Source organism: Lactuca virosa, chromosome 3, assembly GCF_052849685.1.
Source record: "Lactuca virosa cultivar CGN04683 chromosome 3, Lactuca_virosa_CGN04683_v6, whole genome shotgun sequence".
In the NCBI taxonomy this organism is placed as follows: domain Eukaryota; kingdom Viridiplantae; phylum Streptophyta; class Magnoliopsida; order Asterales; family Asteraceae; genus Lactuca; species Lactuca virosa.
The window spans coordinates 76,889,111-76,914,166 of NC_136428.1; the positions used below are offsets into that span (position 1 = coordinate 76,889,111).

General features: G+C 35.6%; 3 protein-coding genes across 5 annotated transcripts; all 3 read left to right on the top strand.

Moving 5' to 3' along the window:
- The first annotated feature begins 3,836 nt into the window (after window positions 1–3,836).
- On the top strand, window positions 3,837–6,432 carry FSD3 (Fe superoxide dismutase 3). Of its 2 annotated transcripts, none has more exons than XM_079084952.1 (10): window positions 3,837–3,989; window positions 4,112–4,296; window positions 4,658–4,747; window positions 4,827–4,916; window positions 5,002–5,193; window positions 5,267–5,438; window positions 5,516–5,634; window positions 5,726–5,752; window positions 6,000–6,023; window positions 6,137–6,432. In XM_079084952.1, exons 2-10 carry the CDS (start codon window positions 4,189–4,191, stop codon window positions 6,260–6,262), a joined length of 948 nt encoding a protein of 315 aa, XP_078941078.1. In that variant the 5' UTR covers window positions 3,837–3,989; window positions 4,112–4,188; the 3' UTR covers window positions 6,263–6,432. The 2 variants fall into 2 exon arrangements, with proteins under 2 accessions (XP_078941078.1, XP_078941079.1); XM_079084953.1 differs by having other exon boundaries at window positions 5,561–5,634.
- Window positions 6,433–7,456: 1,024 nt separating this feature from the next.
- On the top strand, window positions 7,457–10,533 carry LOC145166027 (replication factor C subunit 3). The gene is made up of 9 exons (XM_079084954.1): window positions 7,457–7,790; window positions 7,888–8,104; window positions 8,239–8,318; window positions 8,396–8,555; window positions 8,640–8,721; window positions 8,824–8,953; window positions 9,038–9,101; window positions 9,179–9,247; window positions 10,298–10,533. Exons 1-9 carry the CDS (start codon window positions 7,598–7,600, stop codon window positions 10,395–10,397), a joined length of 1,095 nt encoding a protein of 364 aa, XP_078941080.1. The 5' UTR covers window positions 7,457–7,597; the 3' UTR covers window positions 10,398–10,533.
- Window positions 10,534–20,123: 9,590 nt separating this feature from the next.
- LOC145166028 (transcription factor SRM1-like) lies at window positions 20,124–22,054 on the top strand. 2 transcript variants are annotated; one of them, XM_079084955.1, is made up of 4 exons: window positions 20,127–20,532; window positions 20,627–21,116; window positions 21,195–21,609; window positions 21,736–22,054. In XM_079084955.1, exons 2-3 carry the CDS (start codon window positions 20,746–20,748, stop codon window positions 21,577–21,579), a joined length of 756 nt encoding a protein of 251 aa, XP_078941081.1. In that variant the 5' UTR covers window positions 20,127–20,532; window positions 20,627–20,745; the 3' UTR covers window positions 21,580–21,609; window positions 21,736–22,054. The 2 variants fall into 2 exon arrangements, with proteins under 2 accessions (XP_078941082.1, XP_078941081.1); XM_079084956.1 differs by having other exon boundaries at window positions 20,124–21,116; window positions 21,195–21,424.
- The last annotated feature ends 3,002 nt before the right edge of the window (window positions 22,055–25,056 follow it).

A 25,056-nucleotide genomic window follows, 5' to 3' on the forward strand; every position in this document is an offset into this window, starting at 1 on the left:
TCATTTTACCCTATAGATAGCTAATAGTTTCTGACTAAGTGTCATTGTGGAATTTATAGCCGGAGAATCGTCGGAGCAGCAACCAGATATTTTCCGCTCAGTATTTCAGCAGTCAGTTACGCGAGGTGAGTTTTCCTCCAGTAGGAACGGGTCTAAGGCACCAATGCCGGCCCATTTATATATTGGTAGTATACCGGGGTTAGCCCGATGCAGTCTATATGTTTCCGGACTTCGGTCCGATGCCGGGGTGGTCCCGAGAAGTAGTTATGAATGCTTGATGTCTTTGTGATTCATGCATGTGTATGTTATGTGTTATATGCTCCGGACTTCGGTCCGATGCCGGGTAAGCCTGATGCAGTATATGTGATTATGTTATATGTTTATGTTTATGTTTATGTTATGTTCAGTTTATTCCGGACTTCGGTCTGATGCAGTGGGCGAGGCCCAAGTTATTCCGGACTTCGGTCCGATGCAGTGGGCGAGGCCCAAGTTATTTTTTGACTTCGGTCCGATGCAGTGGGCGAGGCCCAAGTTATTCCGGACTTCGGTCTGATGCAGTGGGCGAGGCCCAAGTTATTCCGGACTTCGGTCCGATGCAGTGGGCAAGGCCCAGTAGTTGCTTTATATGTTATTGTATGGTATGTGGTAGTTTGGGGGAGCTCACTAAGCTTTGTGCTTACAGTTTTCAGTTTTGGTTTCAGGTACTTCCACTAGCAAAGGGAAGGGCTCGGGATGATCGCATGACACACACCACAGTCTTCAGCCTGGGAGTTTTACTCTGATATTTTGTTATGATATTTGACATGTGATAGATCTTATGAGATTTTTTAAAACATTGTTTATGATTTTTATACTATGGTGATGAAATGATGGTTTTGATAATGTTTTAAAAATGAAATTTTTGGTTTGTATTTTTGGGACGTTTCATATTATGGTTCGACCAACGCACAATCGAACTCGAATACGGTGGTTGACAATCTAAACGCTTGAGGACTTCTGGAGTGGTTGCATTGGTTTCTATACTCAGAAGCTTCTCTTAGAGACTTCTATGTCCGGAGATGGCTAACTCAACGACATCTACACTCGAGGATTTTTCCGCCCTAGGAACCTCTAACTTACGACATAGTGGGGGAGACTCAGGACTTATGGGTACTATTATTATATACTTATAATTTGATATTTTATAGTATTTAATTGATCTTTACATCTCTCACAAACATCTTATTACATGTCGCAACCATTTGGTCCACCTCTTCTGCTGTAGAGGGTTGCAGAGGTGGTCCGCAGACTTCATAAATTTTCGTTTCGGAAAAACAAACAACACATTAGAGTTTGACAAATGCCTTTTTGTTGGAATCCTAAGTTGAGTAGGACTTAGAGACCAAGTAAACTTGGGATTATGGCAAGTTGGTCATAGTTTCCTAATTGTATTCTAATTCAAGTTGGTAATTAGAACCTATAAATACATGTCTAGATCGAGTATAGGATCGTAGAAAACAGATTGCATCCAATATTGGTTTTGAGTTATTTTCCAATTAATCAAAGAGGTGTTTGATTAAAACTGTTTTGCAATTACGTTTTATAAACTAGAATTGGTATCAGAGCTACAACATCTTGCGACAGAAAGAAAGACAAGTTATCCTAAGTAGTGGTGATCGAAAATTGGTTTCTGTGATTCTCGTTTGGAATTGGTAATCGATAGAATAGTAATTGTTAAAGGTTTTTATCGATTTGATTTTTTTTTGTAATACACCTGATCAGTCATCGTGAACTGAGTCAGTCATTCACGTTTTTAATCAGAAATCGTTCTTTGTCTGTGATCGTAATTGTTGATCTGAATTGGTATCGTAATTGATTTGTCTGTGATCGCAAGTTCCAATCAAAGTTAATCAACAATCAATTTATTTTTTGGTGATTGGTTCTGTCAACAGAAGCATCTGGTCGATTACGTCTCTTTTCTTACCTTAATCGATAGAATCGTAAATCGTGAACAGTAAAGTGTGAGCAGTAAATCGTGAACAGTAGATTCATCGATTTTGGGTTCATCTTTTCTGATTTGAGTAATCACCATGTCGGTTGAGTCCTCGAATTCAACACCATCAAAGGAAATTAGAGCAACCTCCGTTCACTGTCCGATGTTGACAGCTACAAATTACACAGTTTGGGCTATGAGGATGAAGGTTGTTCTAAGAATTCACAAAGCATGGATTGTAACTGATTCGGGAACATAGAAGAATGAAGAGAAAGATTACCTGGCGATGGGGCTGTTGTATCAAGCGATCCCGGAGACTTTGATTATGCAAATCGGAGATGTGGAGTCCTCAAAGGTGTTGTGGGACGCAATCAAAGCCAGGCACGTGGGTGCTGACCGCGTGAAGGAGGCTAGGTTACAAACCTTGATGGCAGAATTCGACCGATTAAAGATGTCCGACTCGGAATCGATTGACAATTTTGCGGGGAGATTGTCCGGATTAGCCTCAAAATCGGCATCTTGCTTCTTTGGAACAAGTCTTGGATCTCAAATCGGTTGGATTTGAAGATGTTGTGGGAAGGCTTAAAGCTTATGAAGAAAGGATTAGAGAGGAGGGTGATGACGGAGGAAAAGAACCAAAGGTTTTGTGGTCATCGAGCAGTGGCGGCACTGGTTCAGTTGGTGGCGATGGCTTGTCTGGTGGAGCAAAGGAAAGATCGACAAAGGGAAAAAGGGTGTCGACTGGTAATCATGGATCCGATGGGTTATCTGGGTCAGGCGGATCAGGCGGGCCCAAAGGGAATAATAAGGTTTCTCAAAGTGGTCATCGGCCAAATCACCACAAGTCCAATTCCGATTTAACTTAACCCAATTCCAACAATTGCAAAAAATGTAATTGTTCTTGTGACAAAAATCAGAAAAATAAGGAAAAAGACCGATCTAAGGTGATTTGTTTTTGGTGTGACAAATCGGGTCACTTTGCCTCTGAATGTCCGGAACGACTCCAAAAATTACAAGAAGGTGATTTTTCGGAATGTGACGACAACGACGAGCCCGTATTTTAAATACAGATCAGGGTTGAAGAATTCTCTAGAAGGACTTAGAGATTCGGGGGTGATTGTTGGAATCTTAAGTCGAGTAGGACTTTGAGACCAAGTAAACTTGAGATTATGGCAAGTTGGTCATAGTTTCCTAATTGTATTCTAATATAAGTTGGTAATTAGAACTTATAAATGCATGTCTAGATCGAGTATAGGATCGTAGAATACAGATTGTATCCAATATTGGTTTTGAGTTATTTTCCAATTAATCAAAGAGGTGTTTGATTAAAACTGTTTTGCAGTTACGTTCTATAAACTAGACTTTTAAACTTATTACTTTTTAGAAAACCAATAAACTAATTAATAAGTCATTTTAAAAAGAGAAATTAAATATCCTTTTAGTTTTTTTCCTACAAATCCTCGTACCTAATTAAATAGTGACATGTGTAACATTTAACAAAATGAAATTTAATACTCCCCCCGTCCTAAAATTATTGTCCACAGACAAAAAACACATAGATTAAGAAAAACAATCATCAAGTTACTTTATTAAATGTTAGGGGTAATATGGTAAAAGTGTATATCTATTTTTGATAGTGGACAATAATTTTGGGACAAACTAAAATAGTAAGGTGGACAATAATTTTAGGACGGAGAGAGTAATATTTTAGTATATTAATATAACACATGTAAATAAATGAGTTTGAATATGGTATGAACAAAAATTAGAAGGAGATTTAATTTCTCTTTTAAAAAATACTCCCAAACATCCACTTAGTTAAACATACACTTAATTAAAGTCGTGTAAAAAAAGAACGAAATTAGTAACGACTAACGAGTATATGAAGCTTCTTGGTCGACGGATAAGTTATGAAAGACAGTGCCCTAACTCCGACAGAGGCTACGATTTGCTGAAAAGGTCATAAACAACAACAATAACGAACGAGCTCACAAGGACGATAACCGTAGGATAACAGGTATGAGGAGAGCATATACAAGCTATGTAGGTTTGCTCCTTATTTCGATATTAGCAGGCACCTGTTTGTGAAAATGCCTCGGAGAGATAACGTGATATTATTTTCTATCTATTTCTATACAGGTGAACTGAGTTTTTAATACCTACTTCGCTGCTAATTATCGTTCTTTTGAGTTGCAAGAAAGGGGCGTTTAGTAGATATGAGTTGGTCCTGTAGTAACTATCTTTGCTTGTCGAGCTCAACCTCTAGCTCTGTCGTCAATTCCAACGAACTTACCAGGTTTACCAGATGCAAGCTGTCTTGTGAGGTGAGATTAATGTATTCTCTACTTTTCTTCTAGTTCTATATATAAGTGAAGGGTTAACGTCTTTGGAATCCGTAATTATCTTAATACATCATCTTCATCTCCTGAAGCTTTTAAAAGCATGTATCTGATCCAAATTGAGTTGTTTATATGGGTTTCATGATTTTCTTCTATACTCCCTCTGTTCGACAGACATTATGCTTTTATCTTCAAACAATCAAAAGGACTGCACATTCTCCTACAAGTCCAAGTTATATTATACTCATGAAAGCTTTGTAAATCGTATTTTGTCCAACTTTTGAAATAAATTATCCATAGAAAAAACCTGTCTAATAACTTTTTTAATTCTTCCATTTCATGGCAGTATGAAGAACAAAGAAGGAAACATCATGACCTAAAGAGACCAATAAACATTTTTGCTTACAACGGCTTGAAATCTCCATCTTATAAACTCGTAAGTTGCTTAACTTTATGTATTACTCTAAATATATCCCCATTTGGTTATCCTGTTCATCTTTACTGGATTCATTCAGGACAAACCCCAAAAAAGGAAAGATCATGTCTTAAAGAAGCCAAAAAACATTTCTGCTTACTACAGCTTGAAACCTCCATCTTATAAATTGGTAATTCTCTTTGTTATCTTTTCTCTTTCCTCTCTGTTGTCTTTCCTATTTGTTACCCATCGATTTCATGTTCTACTTTTTGCAGGATGCTCTAGAGCCATATATGAGCAAGAGGACTCTTGAGGTGCATTGGGGAAAGCATCACCGTGGTTATGTGGAAATTTTGAACAAGTATCTATCCAAGAAAGATGTATTGTATGGATACACAATGGATGAATTGATCAGAGTGACATATAACAGTGGAAATCCATTGCCAGAATTCAATGTTGCTGCTCAGGTTTGAACAACTCATGAGTCTATTCTTGTTTTGGAAAATGTTTGGAATCATGATTTCTTGTGGGATTTTGTAGGTCTGGAATCATGATTTCTTCTGGGAATCCATGCAACCAGGAGGTGGAAACTTACCAATATTGGGTCTAATGGAGCAGATTGAAAAGGATTTTGGTTCCTTTGCAGATTTCAGACAAGAGTTTATAGAAAGTGCCCTGACATTATTTGGGTCTGGATGGGTTTGGCTTGTGTGTATGTTTCTTGCCATTTTAAATTGGTTTCTTGTTTAGTTGAATAAGTTAGTAATATTCTGTTTTATATCTTTATAGTTGCATCCAGTTTTGATTTGTATTATTGTGGGGTCCCAATTTCAGTAAAGAGGAATGAGCAACGACTTGCAATAGCTACAACAACAAATGCTGTAACCCCTCTTGTGTGGGGTGATATTGTAAGCATGTTTTTACTTTTCAACTTTTTTTTGTGAATGTCTTTTTCTTTTTCTCTTTATACTAATGGATTAATCTCTTGTACTTGCACAGCCTCTACTTAGTTTGGATATGTGGGAGGTAAGAACAACTCTCTCTCTCTCTCTCTCTCTCATACACACACACACACATTTTTCTCACACATACATGACTGTTAATAAAGTTCCACTTGTCCCAATAACTGCAATATTATATTGTACATGTATTTCAATGAAAGCGTTACCAATTAGTCAGATATTTAAAATATCCCACAAAGATGAGAAAATAGAGGAATTTTGTATGGTATGTTGTAGTATTCATTCTAATTTTTGTTTCTCCTTTTCTGCAGCATGCTTATTATCTGGATTACAAGGTACATACATATTCATTTGAAACATGCTTTTGATCCTGCAGCCATTTGTTTCCCTTTTAACTCGGTCATTTGTATCTGAATCTTTCCTTTTATTTTATTTTGTGTGTTAACAGAATGACAGAGCCCGGTATGCTAATGTCTTCATGGACCATCTTGTGTCATGGAATGCAGTATTGGGCCGCATGGCTCGTGCCCAGGCCTTTGTGAATTTAGGAGAACCCAAGATTCCTGTTGCCTAACTGCACATCTCTCTTCTCTCCCTATCTCTTTTAGGTAGCAAGTTTTGCTAGTATTAATGTAACTTCTATTTTTGAAAAATGCTTGGTGAGTATTTTAGTTTTTGAGGCAGTAAGTAGTAAATGCAGACCTGAATTTTAGGCATGAATGATTGCAAATATGGCATTGTATATGATTGAAATTGCAGTAAAAATCCTTGCAAGAACCCAAAATAGCAATGGTAGTATGACGTGAATCAAGTTAAACAAACATGGAATGGTCAATCAGAGACAATGTAGGGAAAGGAACAATTTGAGAAAACAAATATTAATCATCTTGAAGATTAGTATGGTTTGGGGCAAAATACATGTTTCTTTATTTTCTTATTAATCACTTTCTCGTTTCTCCTTCCCAATCACCATCTTCGACAACCACTCCATCTATAGTGCAGTTGACGGCCTCTAACTCAGTGACTTCAGAGGTGGGGGTAGGTGGGTTCATTTATTTAGTAAGAAAATAAATATAAAGGAAGACATGGCAAAAAAAAAAAAGAAGACAAAAATGGTAATTTCATCATTTTACGATTATTTAACATAGCATATGGACGGTGAAGACTGAATGGACAAACGCTGATGGCTTTTGAAACCATAAGAACTATTGACATTAATTTCTCAATAGTAATACTAAAACAATAAAATTGTATAAATAAGAAACTACATTAAATAAATGTTGTAGCTGAACTAATGTCAAATAAGATAAAATTGTTTTTTTGGTTTTTGTGGCTGTATATGCTTTTTGAATAGAGTCCATTTTTTTTAAACTCTCGTTGGCTATAGAAAAAAATTTATAACGATTTTTCGTCCCTTTGGTGGACGTCATTAAAAAGAGATAGTTAGATCATCTCCAACGGACCACTAAAATAGTGGGATGCCAGCCAAAATAACTCCAACCGCCCACCAAATGAAACCACATTCTTGTGGCACCATTTGCCCTTACTTTTATACTTATACCTAAAGTAACTACAAAAACGGTCCGTAAGAATATGGTATACTGATAATTACAAGTTTAGTCTAAGAACGGAGAGTTAAATCTTAAATATTGGCAATTGCATGGATTAATATCTACTTACAACGTTGAAGAAATATTGTAGTCTCACGAGACCAAAAATGTAATTTTTTAGTCTTTGTATTTATTTATTTTAATTTTAATTTCCCTTTTGCCAAGAGCGGGCCAGAGTTTAAACGCTGATAACGTGCCCTAGGCATTGCCTGGCGCCATTCCGTCCATCTCTACTCCCGCGCAAAGCAAACACACCATCGCCATAGAAGCCAAAGAGATCCGTTCTTGAGAGTGTGAAAATGGCCGAAGTGATTTCGCCGATGGACATAGATGAAGCCAATCCGTCTCAAGGACCCAACGGGAACAAGGGCAAAGCTGTAGTCGCTTCCGGCGGCGCCCCACCAGCTCACAGCAAAGCCACTCCATGGGTCGAGAAGTTCCGGCCTCAATCTCTCGCCGACGTCGCCGCTCATCGTGACATAATCGATACCAGTATGCGACTTGTTTATTCTTTTCATTTAATGGCTTCAATCTTGTCTTAAACTGTTTAAGTAATGAAAATTTTCCACTGGGGTTTTTTGTCAAACAGTTGATAGGCTTACGAGTGAGAACAAAATGCCTCATTTGTTACTGTATGGACCACCGGGCACCGGCAAGACATCGACGATTCTTGCCGTAGCTAGAAAACTATTCGGGACGCAGATGCACAATATGGTTTTGGAGCTCAACGCTTCGGATGAACGTGGAATTGATGTGGTGAGGCAGCAGATACAGGATTTTGCCAGCACTCAGAGCTTCTCCTTTGGGTAATTCTTGCTCTGTGTTCACGTATTCACCAAATTTGCTCTTTCTTTTGGTTGTCAATTGTTTGTTGATTTTGGGGTGTTGCTTGATCTCATGTTCTTTTGTTTTTGCTTCTCCTTCGTGTGTTGTTTATCAGTGCAAAAGCCTCGGTGAAGCTGGTTCTTCTGGATGAGGCGGATGCAATGACAAAAGATGCTCAATTTGCTCTTCGAAGAGGTAATCTACACTGTTAAAAGCAACTCAATTGTACTTTCCTTTCTTATTGCTTACCATTCTACACATCTCTAATGCAGTGATTGAAAGATACACAAAAAACACCAGGTTTGCACTTATCTGTAATAATGTCAACAAAATCATTCCAGCACTACAATCAAGATGCACAAGATTTCGATTTGCTCCTCTGGAGTCTGTCCATGTCACAGAGCGACTTAAACATGTTATTACCTCTGAAGGGTAAGTTTTTGGACTTCGTAATGATGTCACACACTTCACAAGAAACCCTTTATAATACAAGATAATAATAAATTGTTAAATTAGGCTTGATGTGACTGGAGATGGGTTAGCAGCTCTTGTACGTCTTAGCAATGGTGATATGAGGAAGGCTTTGAACATTTTGCAGGTTTCTTATTTTTGCTTACTTGCCATATGATTCAGCTTACAGAGTTACAGTTTCTATAATGATTATTGTAATGTAATGTGTTTATGTGTTTGATTCATGCAGTCGACACATATGGCTTCACAGCAGATAACTGAAGAAGCTGTATACCTCTGCACAGGCAATCCGTTGCCCAAAGACATTGAACAGATATCTTACTGGCTTCTAAATGAATCATTTTCATTTAGCTTACAAAGTATCCATCATATTTTATTTTCATTTTAAGGCTTCAGTTTTCTTTTCTTCTTTCTGTTCTTGTTGGTGCTTAACTTTTTTACAGAAATATCTGATATCAAGGCAACAAAAGGATTGGCTTTAGTGGACATTGTAAGAGAAGTAACCATGTAAGTCTTGTAATATCTGGTTAAGAAGCTACCAGTAGTTTTGTGGGCTTATCTTGAAATCACATTTGTGTTGACAGGTTTGTTTTTAAAATCAAGATGCCTTCAGATGTTAGAGTCCAGCTCATCAATGACTTGGCTGATATCGAGTATGTATATTTTACATCTGTTTCATTTTACTCCCAATAATCATTAGTTATGCATATGTAATCAATGGCACAGCTGTGCACTTTTGATCTAAAGTCAACAAAGTCTTATCTTAAACTAAATGGGTAATGGCAAAATTCGTAACCACTGGGATATGTTGATGAAAGTGTATTGGTCTTCTGTTCTCTCATATTAAAAGCTAGTTAAAATCCAGTAAGTTGTTGTTTCTTTTTGATTTAATGGACTTAATAGTGTTTCTTTGTGACTTAATGTAGAAAATATGACTTAATAATGAAAATCAAGGTATTTTTCCATTTGATTTCCCTGAGTGTTCTGTCGGTTTTTCAAAAAAAAATTATTTAAGCATTTCATTTTTTGTAAATTTATATTTATTCACATATATTGGTACATACATATTTCATATTTCACATATTTTATTATATTATTTATGTGTTAAGAATGTATGCCATTATTTGTATCAGATATTTTTTCTGTATTTTATATGGTTATAATTTATTTATGATACCAATTGCATTTTGATCATTTATTACATAGTGAATCCATGTGTGACTTTATGATTTGCTAAATTGCCAAATATTCATTTAGAGTTTACATTCAGAAAACAGAAGAGTTATTACTTATTTTTCAAGTTTCATATAAATTTAATAATTTGTCATTTAGAATTTACATTAAGAACCATTATTTCAGAATCTACATGCAGAACAGTTATCAAATGTATAGTCATTTCTCATTCAGCACTAGTTCGATTTAGAAGGGTAAAATAGTCATTTACTTTACTCAGCCCAGGAAGGAAACAACATTTGTTCATACAAGACTTCCTTCAGACATACTCATTTATCCCAACACTTAATAAAGAAAAAGAGAAACCTGGTCCGAAAAGTGGTCTTGTGCTTCCACTTTCTTGAAATTGTAAAAAAAAAATCAGTCTTTTTGTCCAAAAACTAGTTGGCAGTATGTGAAAGATGAATTCCAATACAAATTATTATTAGGTTCTTGAATTCATTTTTTGTGGTTGTTATGTGATTTTACAGATACAGGTTAACTTTCGGGTGCAATGACAAATTGCAACTGGGATCAGTAATTTCTACTTTCACCCGTGCTAGATCTGCACTTGTTGCTGCAGCAAAGTAGAGAAAATCTTAAAACAAATGTATCAAATAGTATGATGTTCACCATGTATGATCTTTGTTGACTATGTCTTTTTCATTAAGCCTGTAGGGATTCAGACCTTTTTCACCATCTTCTTTTTGTTTAGAATTTTTGTTTACATTGGTTGTTAATTAGTATCCGGTGTTTTTTTTGTTGCAAATTTGTCATCGGTGATTCAGATCTTTTCTATTGGTTGTTAAAAAGAGTCTGTAGGGATTCATACCTTCAGGCTATCTTTTTGTTCCTGTTTTTTTCTAATTGATAATGATAGAATAATTTTATTAGACTGTAGGATGTCATGCGGTTTTTGCCACCGCCCCTTGATCCATTTTATTGCCGAGCGGCTGAACACTTGCAGATGAAAAGTGAACGGCAATAGATAATACAAACAACATTTGGTGCACTTTCTATCATTGTTCTTTTAATTTCTTCATTTAACATCCATCTTTTTATTTTCAATGTACACTTGCTCACCTTGTTTTTTTTTTAATTTCTTCAAAATAGATATTAGATGAATATTATTTATATAATTTTAATTTCATGTTATTATTATTTTTACTTTTTAATGTAATTTTCAATTTTATGGTAATTGAAATTTAAGTTTTATTTTAATTAGTATTCATGTTTTTTTTATTTATTAAAAGTTAATATTTTTTAATTTGAAAAAAAAAGGTTGTAGGTTAGAATAACACCACACCTTATTCATAAGCAAAGATTGACCACAATAACAAATGTTTATGAGAGGCCTATAACACCAAATTTTGATAGGCCAAAACACACATCTTTTAGCCTAATACACACTAAAAGTGATTCATACTCTTAGACCATCTCTACTTTTTCCCTATAAATTGAGTAAAAAATGAGATAAATAATGTTTCATCTCCAACTCTTCTCCATTTTCTACCCTATTTTTTACCCCAAAAAGTATATTCCTAGAATATTTCATTTTTATAACTTATACATATTGTCAAATACACCCCTCTACTAATTAGATTTAAAAAATATATACTATATTTTTTCATTACAAAAATAATTCAAATTATATTATTAGAAATAAAATGTTTATATATAATAAATTTAAATTAATTATTAATTTATATCTCCAAAAAAATGGAGGTGGAAATGAGGTAGGGTTGGAGAAGAATAGGGAAAGAAATAGGGGAAAAAATGGAGTTTGGGGGTGGGTTGGAGATGCCCTTAGGACATCTAGTTTCCTAGAAAAGTCTTTCAAGAAAAGTAAAATTTTTGAAAATGTATTTTGTTTGATAACCTTTTCAAAATTTTCCGTTTTCTAAAATTACAGATAACTTGGAAAAATGATAATAATTGTTTTTCATATTTTTCTATTTCCAAAAGTTTTTTAAAATATATAAACATACTCATCCAACCCCACCCATACCTTATACATTCGGTCCCACCCTACTGGCACCCCATACCCAAAACCCAACACATAACCTTACCCATGACCATTGACCACTACCTACCTCATCTACCCACCCACCCCACCCTTACCTACCAAACACCATCACCTACCCACACCACATACCCCACCCACCTACACATACCCTCGTACCGATCACCCACCGTACCCACCCCTAGCTCCTCGAGCCCCATCCTACATACCCCAACTCCACCCAAGTACACATTGGCAGACTTATATGGTGATGGGGTCCTGGGCCACCACTCCAATTCCGACCGTTAGTGTATTTTTTTTTAGTGACAAAACTGCAAAAATGGTCCCTGTGGTATGCATTTTTTCTGAGGTTTGGTCAAAACCTCGATTTTTTTGGATTGGTGGTCCTTTTGGCCTAGTTTCGATGCATATTTGGTCCCTCGGTAAACTAAAATGAATGTAATGCCCATCATGTATTTATTTTTCATTTTTTTAATTTAATATATATTTATCTCTTTTAATAATTAATAAAAAAGGGCATTTTCTCTCTTCTCTCTCTCTCTCTCTCTCTCTCTCTCTCTCTCTCTCTCTCTCTCTCTCTCTCTCTCTCTCTCTCCTGGCAGAAACCCGATGAAGAACTAGTTTCTGGTTCACACACACTTCTTGCACGATTTCTTTCGATTTTCTAGTTTTTTTTTAACTACATGGTTGTGTGATTTCAATCAATTAAATATTCAGGTAACATTGAATGAGTTGGTAACAGAAGTCATTGAAATTGAAATCGTGAAACATTGCTTTTGAGAATTGTAGATGAAAGGGATTTTTTCAGTTCTTAGTTTACATACACCCATATATGAAATAATTTGGGTCCATTCACACATGATTTTCCAGAGGTAGCAACGAAAATGGTACAAACCCCGATTCCGATTGTCGGATTTCAAATTAAACACTGCCATCGTGTTCCCCTTGATGTCGAAGTCGAGTGCAATCCGGAGAAAACCGAAACCTATAAAAGGGAGAAAATCGAAGCAAGCAGAATTGACCACACGATAACAATGGTCGGAGTTCGATCAGAACCGTGGTGGGTGGGATACGGGGCATCGATTCCCCTATTCGTCATTTGCCTTAGATTTAACGGTGAATTTGGTCACTGTAAATCTAGGTCACCGCATTATGAATCTTCATCTGAACGATACTCTATCATATTCTTGAAAATCCCAATATGGGTTTGAATCAATCCTTCCTAAATATCCCAATCCGTGTAGAGAACTAGTTGCTGTCTTTCAATTTCATCCACCTCGATACCTAGCTTTCATACCTTGAAATCAATCCAACTATATCTTTTATACAAAGAGAAATTAGTGCAGTTTTAGAGAGAGAAAGTAATGGTATATTTAGAGATACAAGTTTTTGTATGTATACGAGCAGAAGCATGCCAAAAATTATCAGAAAGGAAGCTCCGTTTAAAGCTTATCTTTACCAGCAGCTTCTTACAAAGCAAAGTCTGAGAGGTTCCATCAGAGGGAAGGAAATTTGAATCAAGAAGAACATTAGAAAAAGAAAGGTAGGGATAACATCTGTTATTCTCCTTCATGTTTTGCAGGTGAAAGATGAGGAATAAGAAGATATGAGAGAGAGAGAGAGATATGACCTTTTCATTTTTTTGATTATTAAAATGAATAAATAATTATTAAAACTTAAAAAAATGAATTTAGAAATAGAAAATAAATACCCAAAGGTATTAAAGTCATTTCAATTTGTCACAACCAAGAAAATTCTATGCTTTGTAAACATTAACAATGACAAAATTGTAACCAAAACTTGAAAACAATGCATGATGTTTATTCAATGACAACAAAATTTCATTAAACACTCTATACAAACACTTCAAATGGTCAACAAAAGATTGGAAACCCTAAAAATCCCGGTTTAAGTCCAATATGGACTAGGATTTTCTTATTCGGCCTAATGGACCAATAAGTTTCCAATTTGACTAGTTTGGACTTAGAACCCGTAATTGGGCTCTAATTCAACCCACCTTCATGAGATTTAACATTTTGGGCCATATTGGGCCTAAAAAGGAATAAATTACTCTAATGAGCCTTATTGGGCCATAATTGATTTAATTAGCTTTAATGGGCCACAAAACCCATTCTTTTATGCTAATTGGGCCGTGAACTACCCTAAGGGCCCAATGGGCCGAAAACCTCCTCTATGTGCCTCATGATTTCGAACCAAGGCTAGAGGTGGGCCAAATTAATCCATGTTTCTCTTATTAAGCCCAACTCGGCCCAACATCAATTAACAAAAAAAGGGAAAAGAATTGTGATAAGAGTGGACTTAGGAGGTGCCACCTCCATATTGTCCATCATGTATCCATGCAAGACTTACACTTCCCCATGCACCTATCAACTCACACGTCTCTCTTCTTCCCTATCTTCTTATTGTCTTCGCCCGAGAGCATCAACACACCCACACACATAATTCATTTTCAAACACTTCCAAATTCTCTCAAGAACACCTTCATTTATCCCTCAAAATTTCGAGAATTACAAGCATTCCAAGAAGGTTCTTCACTCATATCACAAATCTTTGGTAAGTTGTTGCTTAGATCCATGACTTAGCTTCTTGATTTCATCAAAAATACCTTCCTAACTCATGCAAAAATTCGTGATCTACTCCTTAGAATCCATCTAAGCCAAAGTCCTCTCAAGAAGTTTGCTAGGGCCGAGAATCTCATCAACTTCTTCCATTTCTTCTTCAAAACCGTAAGCAACTAAGCAAGGTGAGTTCATACCCCCTTCTTTTTGGTTTTTACTTGTTTTTGGGGGGAGAATACAAGTGCTATGTGTTGATCTATGTGTGTATGCTTGTTATATGTGATTTCTTTGGTTTGTGTTGTGAAAATATGATATTATTTGCTATATCTCGAAATCTATGGCTAAAGTGTGAAGGATACATAAACAAATAACATAATAAACAACATAATTCAAAGATCTAAGAGTCTTTAGGCCTAAGAAGTGAAAACAAAGCCAAAAATCTTTATAAGTGTCATTTTTGCAAAAATAACAAAGATTTGAGTAAAATATGATATTTTCGGTTTTATAAGGATAAAATAGTATTATTTACATAAAATCCGACTTTTATGAAAATAACACTTTTCTAGGGGTCAAAAACATAAATTATAGCTTATTGGGCTTACATTTGGGCCTCATGGGTTTTTGGGCCCAAAATTGCGAAAAATGAAGAGTTTTGGGGGCTGAAGTGGTAAATTTATCAAAATACGAGTCTAAAACGTGAATACACTATTTTAGGGGATGGAAATGACTTTGATGCCAAAAATTTGATTAAAATGCAAAGTTTTTGATTTTGGGGCCAAAATTGTAAAACTTACGGAATTTGAGCCAAAAGTGTAAACTTTTTACAAATAAGGGCTGGAAATGGCAAATACAATAGTTTTGGGCTAAAATTATTATTTAAATAAAGTTTGGGTCTAAAATGTCAAGAAAAATGGTCTAAGGACCAAAAATGTCAATTTTCATAAAAAGAGACTAAAAATGCCATTTTTATAGATAAAGGGGCTGCAATGGTCAAACTAAATGTTTTTGGGCTGAATAGGCAAATATTAAATTATTGGGTTAAAAATATTAAGTTTATAACGCATGGTTTTTAAAAATGTTATATATATATATATATATATATATATATATATATATATATATATATATATATATATATATATATATATATATATATATATATATATAGCCAAAGCTTCGTTATAAATCAAACGTCAAAGTATTTTTAACATTTCGAATAAACATTTAGCATACAACAAAGACCTACACTACGAACCAAAAATCGACAAATTATAAATGATTCAATGATTGGGCCAAAAATCTTCTGTTCGTGCTATTGGGTCTTTGTGGCCCAATATCATGATTATTGGGCCCAATATATTCACACATGTTTATTGGGCTTCCGGTGACCCATTTGCATACCCAATGGGCCTTTATCAGCTTTAACATGCTATTGGGCCTTAGTGGTCCATTTGTATTGCTAATAAGACCCTAAACATTCATAATATGCTTAATGGGCTATAACGTGTCCGTAGCATACTCGACAGTCTATAATAACATACATAATTAGTGGACCACTGTTGTCCTCTTTTATGTCTGTTAGGTTTACTTCATATTCACGTAAACATCATTTGGGTTGTAAAACAAGGTTATTCAATTTTATTGGGATTTAGTGAGAAATAACGGGCGGCATCAATAAATGTCGGCCGTAGCCTGCAGTTATAATCAGAGTCTTCTGGAGGGAGAGCGAGAGTTTGTGTATAGATCTAAACGGGGGTGACTCCCCCACACCGAAGCTGTTCGCTACAGTTAAACTCGACCAGTCTAGGGTGACAAAATCTTAATTCAAAACCGGCATTAGATAAAATGTCAAGACAGGCGAATTAGTCATTATTATGCATGGTTATAACGACTCACATAGAGATCCATTACCATCTAAGTAATCATGGGAAATCATATTCATACGCTGTGACGATGCAAAGTGATTATACAATAATACAAAACTATCATACTATTTATAACGGAAAACATCGGGTTTTCCGGGGAACAACATTATTCACTTCTACTTACAACAACTATAGTACAAGGAACTATTATGAAAGACATTTCACTTTTACATGTTTTAAAATCATATACATGTATACTTATGGATCATCACACCTTTTTCGTAAACAGTTTTTGTTACAGAAAATATCAAATTTTCTGGGTTTTACAAACAATACAAAACATTTTCACATCAAACCTGCTTATGAACTCACCAACATTATATATGTTGACCGTTTTCAAAATAACTTGTGTTCTCAGGTAACCGTTAAAATGAAGAATTATCAAGCGTGTTTCTGAAACGTCTTTTGTGTGATGTCAATCGATAAACAATTTATGTTTTGGATTATGTAATGTAAACAATGTACTTGATGTGAACAATGACGGTTGTAATGTATTAATGCATGGTGATGCTTATGTTATGTTTCATATATATTCATTGTGATGATATTTCAATTTAAGTCACACGAGCCATCGGAAGTTTCCGCCGTCTGGTTCGGGGGTGTGACACAATTTACCGAGGGAACAAATCCGCATTGAAACTAGCTCAAAAGGACCACGAAGCCAAAAAAGTCGTTGTTTTGACTAAAACCCCAAAAAAATGCATACCACATGGACAATTTTTACAATTTTGTCTTTTTTAATTATGTGCAACTTCTTGAGATATGAATGCCACTATTCTTGTGAAAACTTTTTTTTTCGGGAAATTGTCAGAAAAGTCCCAATATTTTCATAAAAGTTACACTTTAGTCCCAAATTTTTTTTTTGAACATAAAAGTCTTGATTATTTTATTTTGGCTCAAGTTTACAAAAAAATCATTTTTTTTTCTTTTAACAGGATATGACATATTATCGTGTTTCTACAAATAATCGGGACTTTTATGTTAAAAAAAAATCTTGGGACTAAAGTTTAACTTTCCTGAAAATATTGAGACTTTTCTAACAATTTTATTTTTTTTAATAAACATTTTTCAGAAAATTAAGTTAAAACTTTATTTTCAGCTTTTAATGAAAAATTTAGAAAACAGCTTTGGATGAAATCTTAGATTTTTCATTTTCCATTTTATAAATTAAGAAAAGTTTTGCAAACTGTTAAAATCACTTTCGTAACTAAATACAATTTGGAAAACATTTTTTTAAAATTTTTTTTGAAAACTAAATTAACCAAACACATTTTAATTTTTTTTTTAATATAAAACTGAAATTTTTTCCAGAACCAAACCTACCTTTATTTTTTTTAGAAAATTTGAAGTCTGAGTCGTTAATTCGTTATTGTATGTAAAACTGAAAATAGGTTTATAGAAATGGAGATTAAATAAAGGGTTTTTCCAAAATAGACCCTAAATTTACAGTTTTTTTCTATTTAAACCAAAAGTTTTACTTTTTTCCTAAAAAGACCATATTTTTTGAGGATCTTTGTTATTTAGAAGGGATAACCGGTTGACTAAGTCAATAGCCAGTATCAATGTATGAAGTACGAACGTATCCCATTCCCTCAATTATACCTCCGTTTCTTTTCTTCTACACTTGTCACTAGGTTTCATTCGTTGCTCTTCAATATACACAAGTCGATATGCAAAACCAGGGCTTTTTTCTAAAATCGCTCAAGAAGAAAGCCATGGCATCCAACAACGATGCCAAGAAGAAAACTAAGAAACACAAAAAAATACGTTGATTATGAAGATCCCGAAGATGAAACTCTCGTGTCAGACATGCCCATGGACTATTAGAGGGAAAAGGTAATAGCTGTTTCATTCCAATCTGTTAAAGATCCTTTTCTTACCAAACTTTTTGAAGATGAATCTGAGTTTTTTGGCGAAAAAGATAAATATGTAGATGATTTAGTTCATCTACAAGATGATGAGAATGACATTGGTGGTTCCAATTTTGTCCATGATCCCACCATAGAGTGGAATCTCATGGAACCAAAGGTTGGAGAGAAATATCAAAATTTTTCTTGATTGAAAAATTGTCTTATTAACTATGCTGTGGCCCATGGGTACCCCCTAAGGTTTGAGAAACTTGAAAGTACTAGGTTAGTAGCTAGATGTGGTAGAGATACATACAAAAAAAATGTGATTTTCGTTTGTATGCATCATGGATGAACACAGAAAGAACAGTCCAAGTAAAGTCAATGAAAAAGAAGCACTCATGTTCAAGAAAGTTTACTTTTGGACACCTTGTATCCCCTCAGTGGATTGCTTCTCATCTTGTGAAGGAGATTGTTTTCAACCCATCTATTAAACTTAAAGAATTGAGGGAACTCATTAGGACAAAATTCAAGATCACCCTATCTATCAGTAAATGTAACAGGGCTAAACATAAGGCAATGGTGATGATTGAAGGGAATGCTAGTGATCATTATGCTAGAATTTGGGACTATGCTGCAGAAATACAAAGATCCAACCCTGGTAGTACTGTGCAAGTGGGTGTAAACCTTAATCCTGATGGAAAATATTACTTCCATAGATTCTATGTATGCTTTCATGCATTGAAAACAGGATGGATTGTTGGATGTAGAAGAGTGATAGGATTAGATGGGTGCTTTTTGAAAGCGCAAGTAAAGGGTCAACAAGTTGGTGATGCTTGGTGAATCAAGAAGAATATGACATTTTTGAAAGGGCACAATTCAACTCCACCGTTCCTTACTATCATTCTACTTCTGATGCTCCTGATGCTTGAAGAAGATGACATTTTCGAGAACTAACAAGTTGGTGAATCAAGCAAAGAATGATCAATTCATGTTTATATTTCATATATAAATTCAGTTTTATAAACCTGAATTAACATCAATAAACATCAATTCAATTTCTTAGTCCCTTAAGTAAAATAGTCGCTTAATCAATTCAGTAAATAGTCTCCTGTTGAACAAAGCGTGAGATCGAGCTGAACTACTGGGGAAACAAGTCAACTTTACGATTGGATGTTTATGAGATTGATATGGTGAGAAAAGTGACACGCTTGTTGATTGATTACTCCGCAGGGGTTTGTATTTACACAAAGAAGATTTTGGGGTTTACAAAGCGAAGCAAGATTTAGTGTTAGGTGGATGGAAGAAACAAACTCAGAAGTTTTTGTACTAAGAGGGGAATTCGAAAATTGAACCTGAGAATTGGAGAAGAAAAGCCCTAATTTTGCATAGCCTTCTTGTTGACTAAAGCGTGAGATCGAGCTGAACAAAGCGTGAGATCGAGAAAAGAACTTACTTCAGTGATTCCTGGATTCCATAGCCTTCTTGTGCGATTTCTGGAACTGAGAATTGGAGAAGAAAAGCCCTAATTTCACATATGTACTTGGGTATCTTGAAGCGCAGCTAGACAATAGAGGAAGAACGATCAGTGTAGAAGAAAAGAAACGCAGGTATAATGGAGGGAATGGGATACGTTCGTACTTCATACCTTGATACCGGCTATTGACTTAGTCAACCGGTTATCCCTTCTAAATAACAAAGATCCTCAAAAAAATGTGGTCTTTTAGGAAAAAAGTAAAACTTTTGGTTTAAATAGAAAAAAACTGTAAATTTAGGGTCTATTTTGGAAAAAAAAACCCTTAAATAAATGTTTCAAGATATTTTATGAGGGTGTTTAAAAAATACACAACGTTACTCCTAAAAATTTGGTTTTGGTGTTCTAGAACAAGTGGAACGTATGGTATTCAAGTATTCCACGAACTAAACAGTGAAGTTTTCACTGAAATCAATCATAAAATATGGACACTTTTTGACATCCCAGCCATGGAAGATGACCTTTTTAGTTTGGTTCTCTACATTATTTTGGCAATAAACCAGTCAGGCTCAGGCACTCATATACGCCAAACGCCCATGCCTACATGACTTTTCAAATCTCAAAGAAATACCAAAATTGACGTTTATGGCAGATTCCAGATGATAGCTGACAGCGCAGGTTTGAGTTGTATGTAGGGGCCCTTCTCTCATCATCAATCACCTCTCTTTGTAATTATCTTTGGTACCCACACACCGCTAGACCCCCTTCCGGAACATTAATTCCGACCTAATTTTAGGGTTTTATTCATTCACACACTGATTAAGGATTTTCTTTTCAATTGAGCTTCCTGCTGCGGGAAGATCACGTATAGATTCAAGGTTCTTTATCCTTCCTACTTGCTGAATTCTTCATCAACAATTGATTTTTGAATCAGTATTTGATTGGATTGTCGGGTTCGCATTTCATAATCAGGTGGTAAAACCCTAATAATGTTATAACCACCGTCATCTCGGAAAATTGGGCGTTTTTGCTGTTGAACTTATTCAACGTTAACGTGATCATCTTTCGTGGCTAGTTTTTGATTGTAAACAATGGAAGATGAAGTAGCCAGAGACTCTACATGGACTCGAGAGCAGGACAGGGCTTTCGAGAATGCTCTGGTTGCATATCCCGACGAGGATTCCGATGATCGGTGGGAAAAAATTGCCACCGATGTTCCCGGAAAGACAGTGGAAGAGATTAAGCATCACTATGAGCTATTAGTTGAGGATTTAGACCGTATTGAATCTGGTATTGTTCCTCTACCTTGCTATAGTTCCTCTTCAGAGGACTCTGCAAACCATGGAGGTGATGATGGAAACAGTAAGAAAGGTGGTAACAGTGAATCCGTTCATGGAGTTAAGTCCTCAAAGTCAGATCAGGAGCGCCGGAAAGGTGTTGCATGGTCAGAAGATGAACACAGGTTAGTTTTTTAATCTAAAACCTCTGTTTTGTGAGAATCTGTTATTGATCTCATTTTATGGTAAAAAAAAAAAAACAGATTATTTCTTCTTGGGTTGGAGAAATATGGGAAAGGAGATTGGAGAAGTATATCCAGGAACTTTGTGGTGACAAGAACTCCTACTCAAGTTGCAAGCCATGCACAGAAGTATTTCATTCGTTTGAATTCAATGAATAGAGAAAGGAGGCGAACAAGCATTCATGACATAACTAGTGTCAACAATGGTGATGGAGCTGCAATCACTGGTCAAACAAATGGTTCTCCGGCAGGTAAGTCAAGCAACCACTCCCCTCTGGTGACCGGAGATCCTTCTTCCTCCATGGTTAGTGGATTACCTCTAGTTTTGGCAGTAGGCACACCTGTAAATCTTTCACCAGTGTCACACATGACATACCCCATGTTGAACAAATCATCCCGTAGGTGAAGTTGCAAGTTGGAAACCTGTAGAAAGAAGGTTAGAAAGACACTATAGGTTCATTGATTTCTTTAAACAATGGCCTTGCTGATTAGACACATATATGAACTGATTATGCCTGTTATGCTCTATGTTAGAATGGCCTAAATGTGTACTTTCTTGCAGGATAACGATGCAAACTATTGTTACTATGTGATAAATCACAGAGACCAACATGTTCTAAGTTGGTGGTACTATGGCAGGTTTAAGGAGCTTGGTGTTATGCTCGATTGAAAAATCAATTCATTCATTCACATTTGAAGTTGGACTCCATGAACGGGTGCACCAACGGATTTGGAAACCCATGTTATCGATGTTGGAAAAACATTATTTTTCTTCTTTAGGAAAATATGATTTTTCAACGACTTTAGAGACGTATAAATATGTATATTTTGTGGTCCGGTTATATGATATTTAATGGGGTTGCATACTTGCATTCTTCGTATATAGTGCTTCGTAAAGATGTATTGTATGTTTAAGTTTAAGTTAATGTATATATGATATCGACTCTCAAAAATCAAAGTGGGATCTTTGGAATAAAAGATGGAATTTGGCAAAGGGGATACAAGTTGTCCTTCATAGGTGGGAAAGGGTAAACCTTAATTAGGTTTTATAAAACAATGGATTCCTTACCATTTAGTTGAATGACGAGAGTTGAAGTAGGGTTCCACGTACTAGTGTGCACTTGGACTTGAATCGTGAGTTCTGCGAGTGGTGCTCATAGAGGCATTTTGCACTTGTTGGATATACACATCAATTTCTTGTACACGAGTCAAGTTCAAGTTCTACACATGCATAATTATGTGATAATGGAGAATGAATTCATCATTATTTGAAAATGAGTTTCTTGCTTAACCGGTGAGTATGGAAGCTTATATGAGAAAGCAGATGATGAGACTAAGGCATCGTTTGTTTTTCTACAAAAGTACTTTTTGAGCACTTTTCTCTTCTGGCGGGTAGATGTTTCTCAAGTGCACGTCTTCTTCCGCAAACATGAAAAAAAACAAAAGACATATGACCACTTCCAAAACAAACAACACCTAAGAAAAAAAAAAAAAAAAGGCAATAGTTGATAAATTGTTTGGTTCTGATGCTGTTACCTATATGGTGGAAAATTGATCCAAATTATACTTTGCGGAGGTTGCTTCTTCAAAAGGATATCAATGGAAAGAAGATACTACCAAGATTGAAATTCACTATTTTGAAAAACCACACTTAGAAGTTAGTGGATCTTATTTCGGGAAGTAAACCACTAGGTTATCGTTGGATCTTCAACAAGAAGGTAAATGACCATATCAATAAATATTAACCAAAATTAGTTTTTAATGGTTACAAGGAGAAAATGATCTTTTTAAATAGACATTTAGAAAAGAATATGCATGGAACTATTGGAAATTTCAGAAGAAGAATATGCATGGAACTATTGGAAATTTCACTGCCACATGACAAGAGCAGAGAGCATGTAAACTTGTTAAGTCATTGATAGACTTAAAGCAATTAAATGGACTTTGGTTTACCTATCTCAATGTGTGTTGAAAATATGTCCCTCCCTGAGTGGTTCAGGGTTCAAGTCTTGTTGTAGAAAATTGTGTAAATTTAGGAGAGAGAGAGAGAGAGAGTGTGTGTGTGTGTGTGTGTGTTTTCCGTTCTTAAAAAAACATAAACAAACTCCAAAACAATGACATCAAAAGTTTGACCATACCATGATTGAATGTGGTCACATAATCAACGAATGTGACAAGTGTTTGTAAAAGACACAACTAATGCCTTTTTCATAGTATCTTCATATTTAGATGTCATTTTTTCTTGGAAAATGAACTTCCCTAACGAAGGTTTCCGGGTCAGTTTTCGCGCATCGACTAATCCCCCACTGCAAATATGAGGTTATGTCTCATGCCCTGGAGTCACTGCAGACGAACCTCCATGGCCATAGGGGCTGAGTACTGTCAAGATTTGAACATTGGTCAATAGGTTATCCACAATATCTTCCACATGTCTTACCACATCACCACAATCCAAGTGGTCATTGAAAGCAGTGAAAAGTGATAAAAATGAGATTTGACATGAAATATACGGGTCTTATAAGAGTTTTTGAATTAATCTTCAATAATCAGGAGAGATATGTATTGCAATATTTATTATCATACAAGATTACAATGGAAATTTAAAAGTACAACAAGAATCATATAATAGTGGATCTATACAATCTTGTGAGATTGTGATATATCGTTAATACCCCCTTCGAGCGAGGAAGTGGGGAACCAACACAGAGCTTGGATTGAAAATACTCAAACATCAGACGCGAGAGACTCTTGGTGAATACATCACCAACCTGTTGAGTTGTAGGGATAAACCGAGTGGATAGGCATCCTGAAGCAACCAATTTATGAACAAAATGACAGTCTATGTTGATGTGTTTAACATGCTTATGAGAGACATGATTTTGACTTAAGAAGATGACACTTTTATTATCACAATACAAGCATGGTGTATGGAAATAGGGATATGTAGTCCACGCAACAGGTTTGTAACCAAAACTACTTCAGCTGCAGTATTTTTCATCGCTCTATATTCAGACTCGCAAGATTCGACATATCCACTATTATAGGATTCTTGTTGTACTTTTAAATTTCCATTGTAACCTTTTATGGTTATAAATATTGCAATACACATCTCTCCTGATCATTGGAGATTAGTTCAAAAACTCTTATATGGTATCAGCCTCCTCTCAATCCTTTCTCTAAACTAATAGTCGACCCTATTTTTTTCTTTTTCACCATGACTACTGGAAGTTCATCCAACGATGTTTCTCTTTCTCTCAACACCATTCTCCATATGTTAACCATCAAACTTTCTTTAACCAACTATTTTCCGTGGAAGAATCAGATCATGCCTCTACTCAAAAACCAGATTTTGTTTTCTCATCTTACCGGTTCCTCTTCTCCCCCTCCTGCAACTATCATGATTGCAGATAAGTCTTCTCCCAATCTCACTTTCACTACTTGGCAAGAAGCAGATCAGCGGGCAATCCTCATTCTTCAGTCCTCACTCATTGAAGAATCTATGGCAGAAGTTCTTGGCCTATCTATTGCATATGAAGTCTGGTGTACACTTGAGTCCACATACAATCATGATTCTATTGAATGTATGCAAAATCTGTGTGATTCTCTTCGTCAGTTGCAAAAAGGTTCGTCTTCTGTTTTTGAATTTGGTCATAAGTTTAAGTCTCTATGTGATCAACTTGCAACTATTGGCAAACCCGTAGAAGATGATGGCAAAAGCCACTGGTTTTTATGTGGCCTTGGCTATTCTTTTGAGACCTTTTCCACAGCTTACAAGGCTATCAAACCAAGCCCCCCTTTTGTGATCTTCTCTCTCTAGCCGAAGGTCACAAACACTTTCTCAAAAATGTTCACGGATGCTAACTTAGCACATGCCCTGATCTCT

Bases quoted from the DNA above. Each gene is read 5' to 3' on its own strand.
- LOC145166028 (XM_079084955.1), top strand. From the start codon at position 20,746: ATGGAAGATGAAGTAGCCAGAGACTCTACATGGACTCGAGAGCAGGAC. The intron at 21,117-21,194 runs GTTAGTTTTTTA...AAAAAAAAACAG, and splicing joins TGGTCAGAAGATGAACACAG to ATTATTTCTTCTTGGGTTGG.
- LOC145166027 (XM_079084954.1), top strand. From the start codon at position 7,598: ATGGCCGAAGTGATTTCGCCGATGGACATAGATGAAGCCAATCCGTCT. The intron at 8,722-8,823 runs GTTTCTTATTTT...TGATTCATGCAG, and splicing joins AGGCTTTGAACATTTTGCAG to TCGACACATATGGCTTCACA. The intron at 9,102-9,178 runs GTAAGTCTTGTA...TTGTGTTGACAG, and splicing joins ATTGTAAGAGAAGTAACCAT to GTTTGTTTTTAAAATCAAGA.
- FSD3 (XM_079084952.1), top strand. From the start codon at position 4,189: ATGAGTTGGTCCTGTAGTAACTATCTTTGCTTGTCGAGCTCAACCTCT. The intron at 5,635-5,725 runs GTAAGCATGTTT...GTACTTGCACAG, and splicing joins CTCTTGTGTGGGGTGATATT to CCTCTACTTAGTTTGGATAT. The intron at 6,024-6,136 runs GTACATACATAT...GTGTGTTAACAG, and splicing joins CTTATTATCTGGATTACAAG to AATGACAGAGCCCGGTATGC.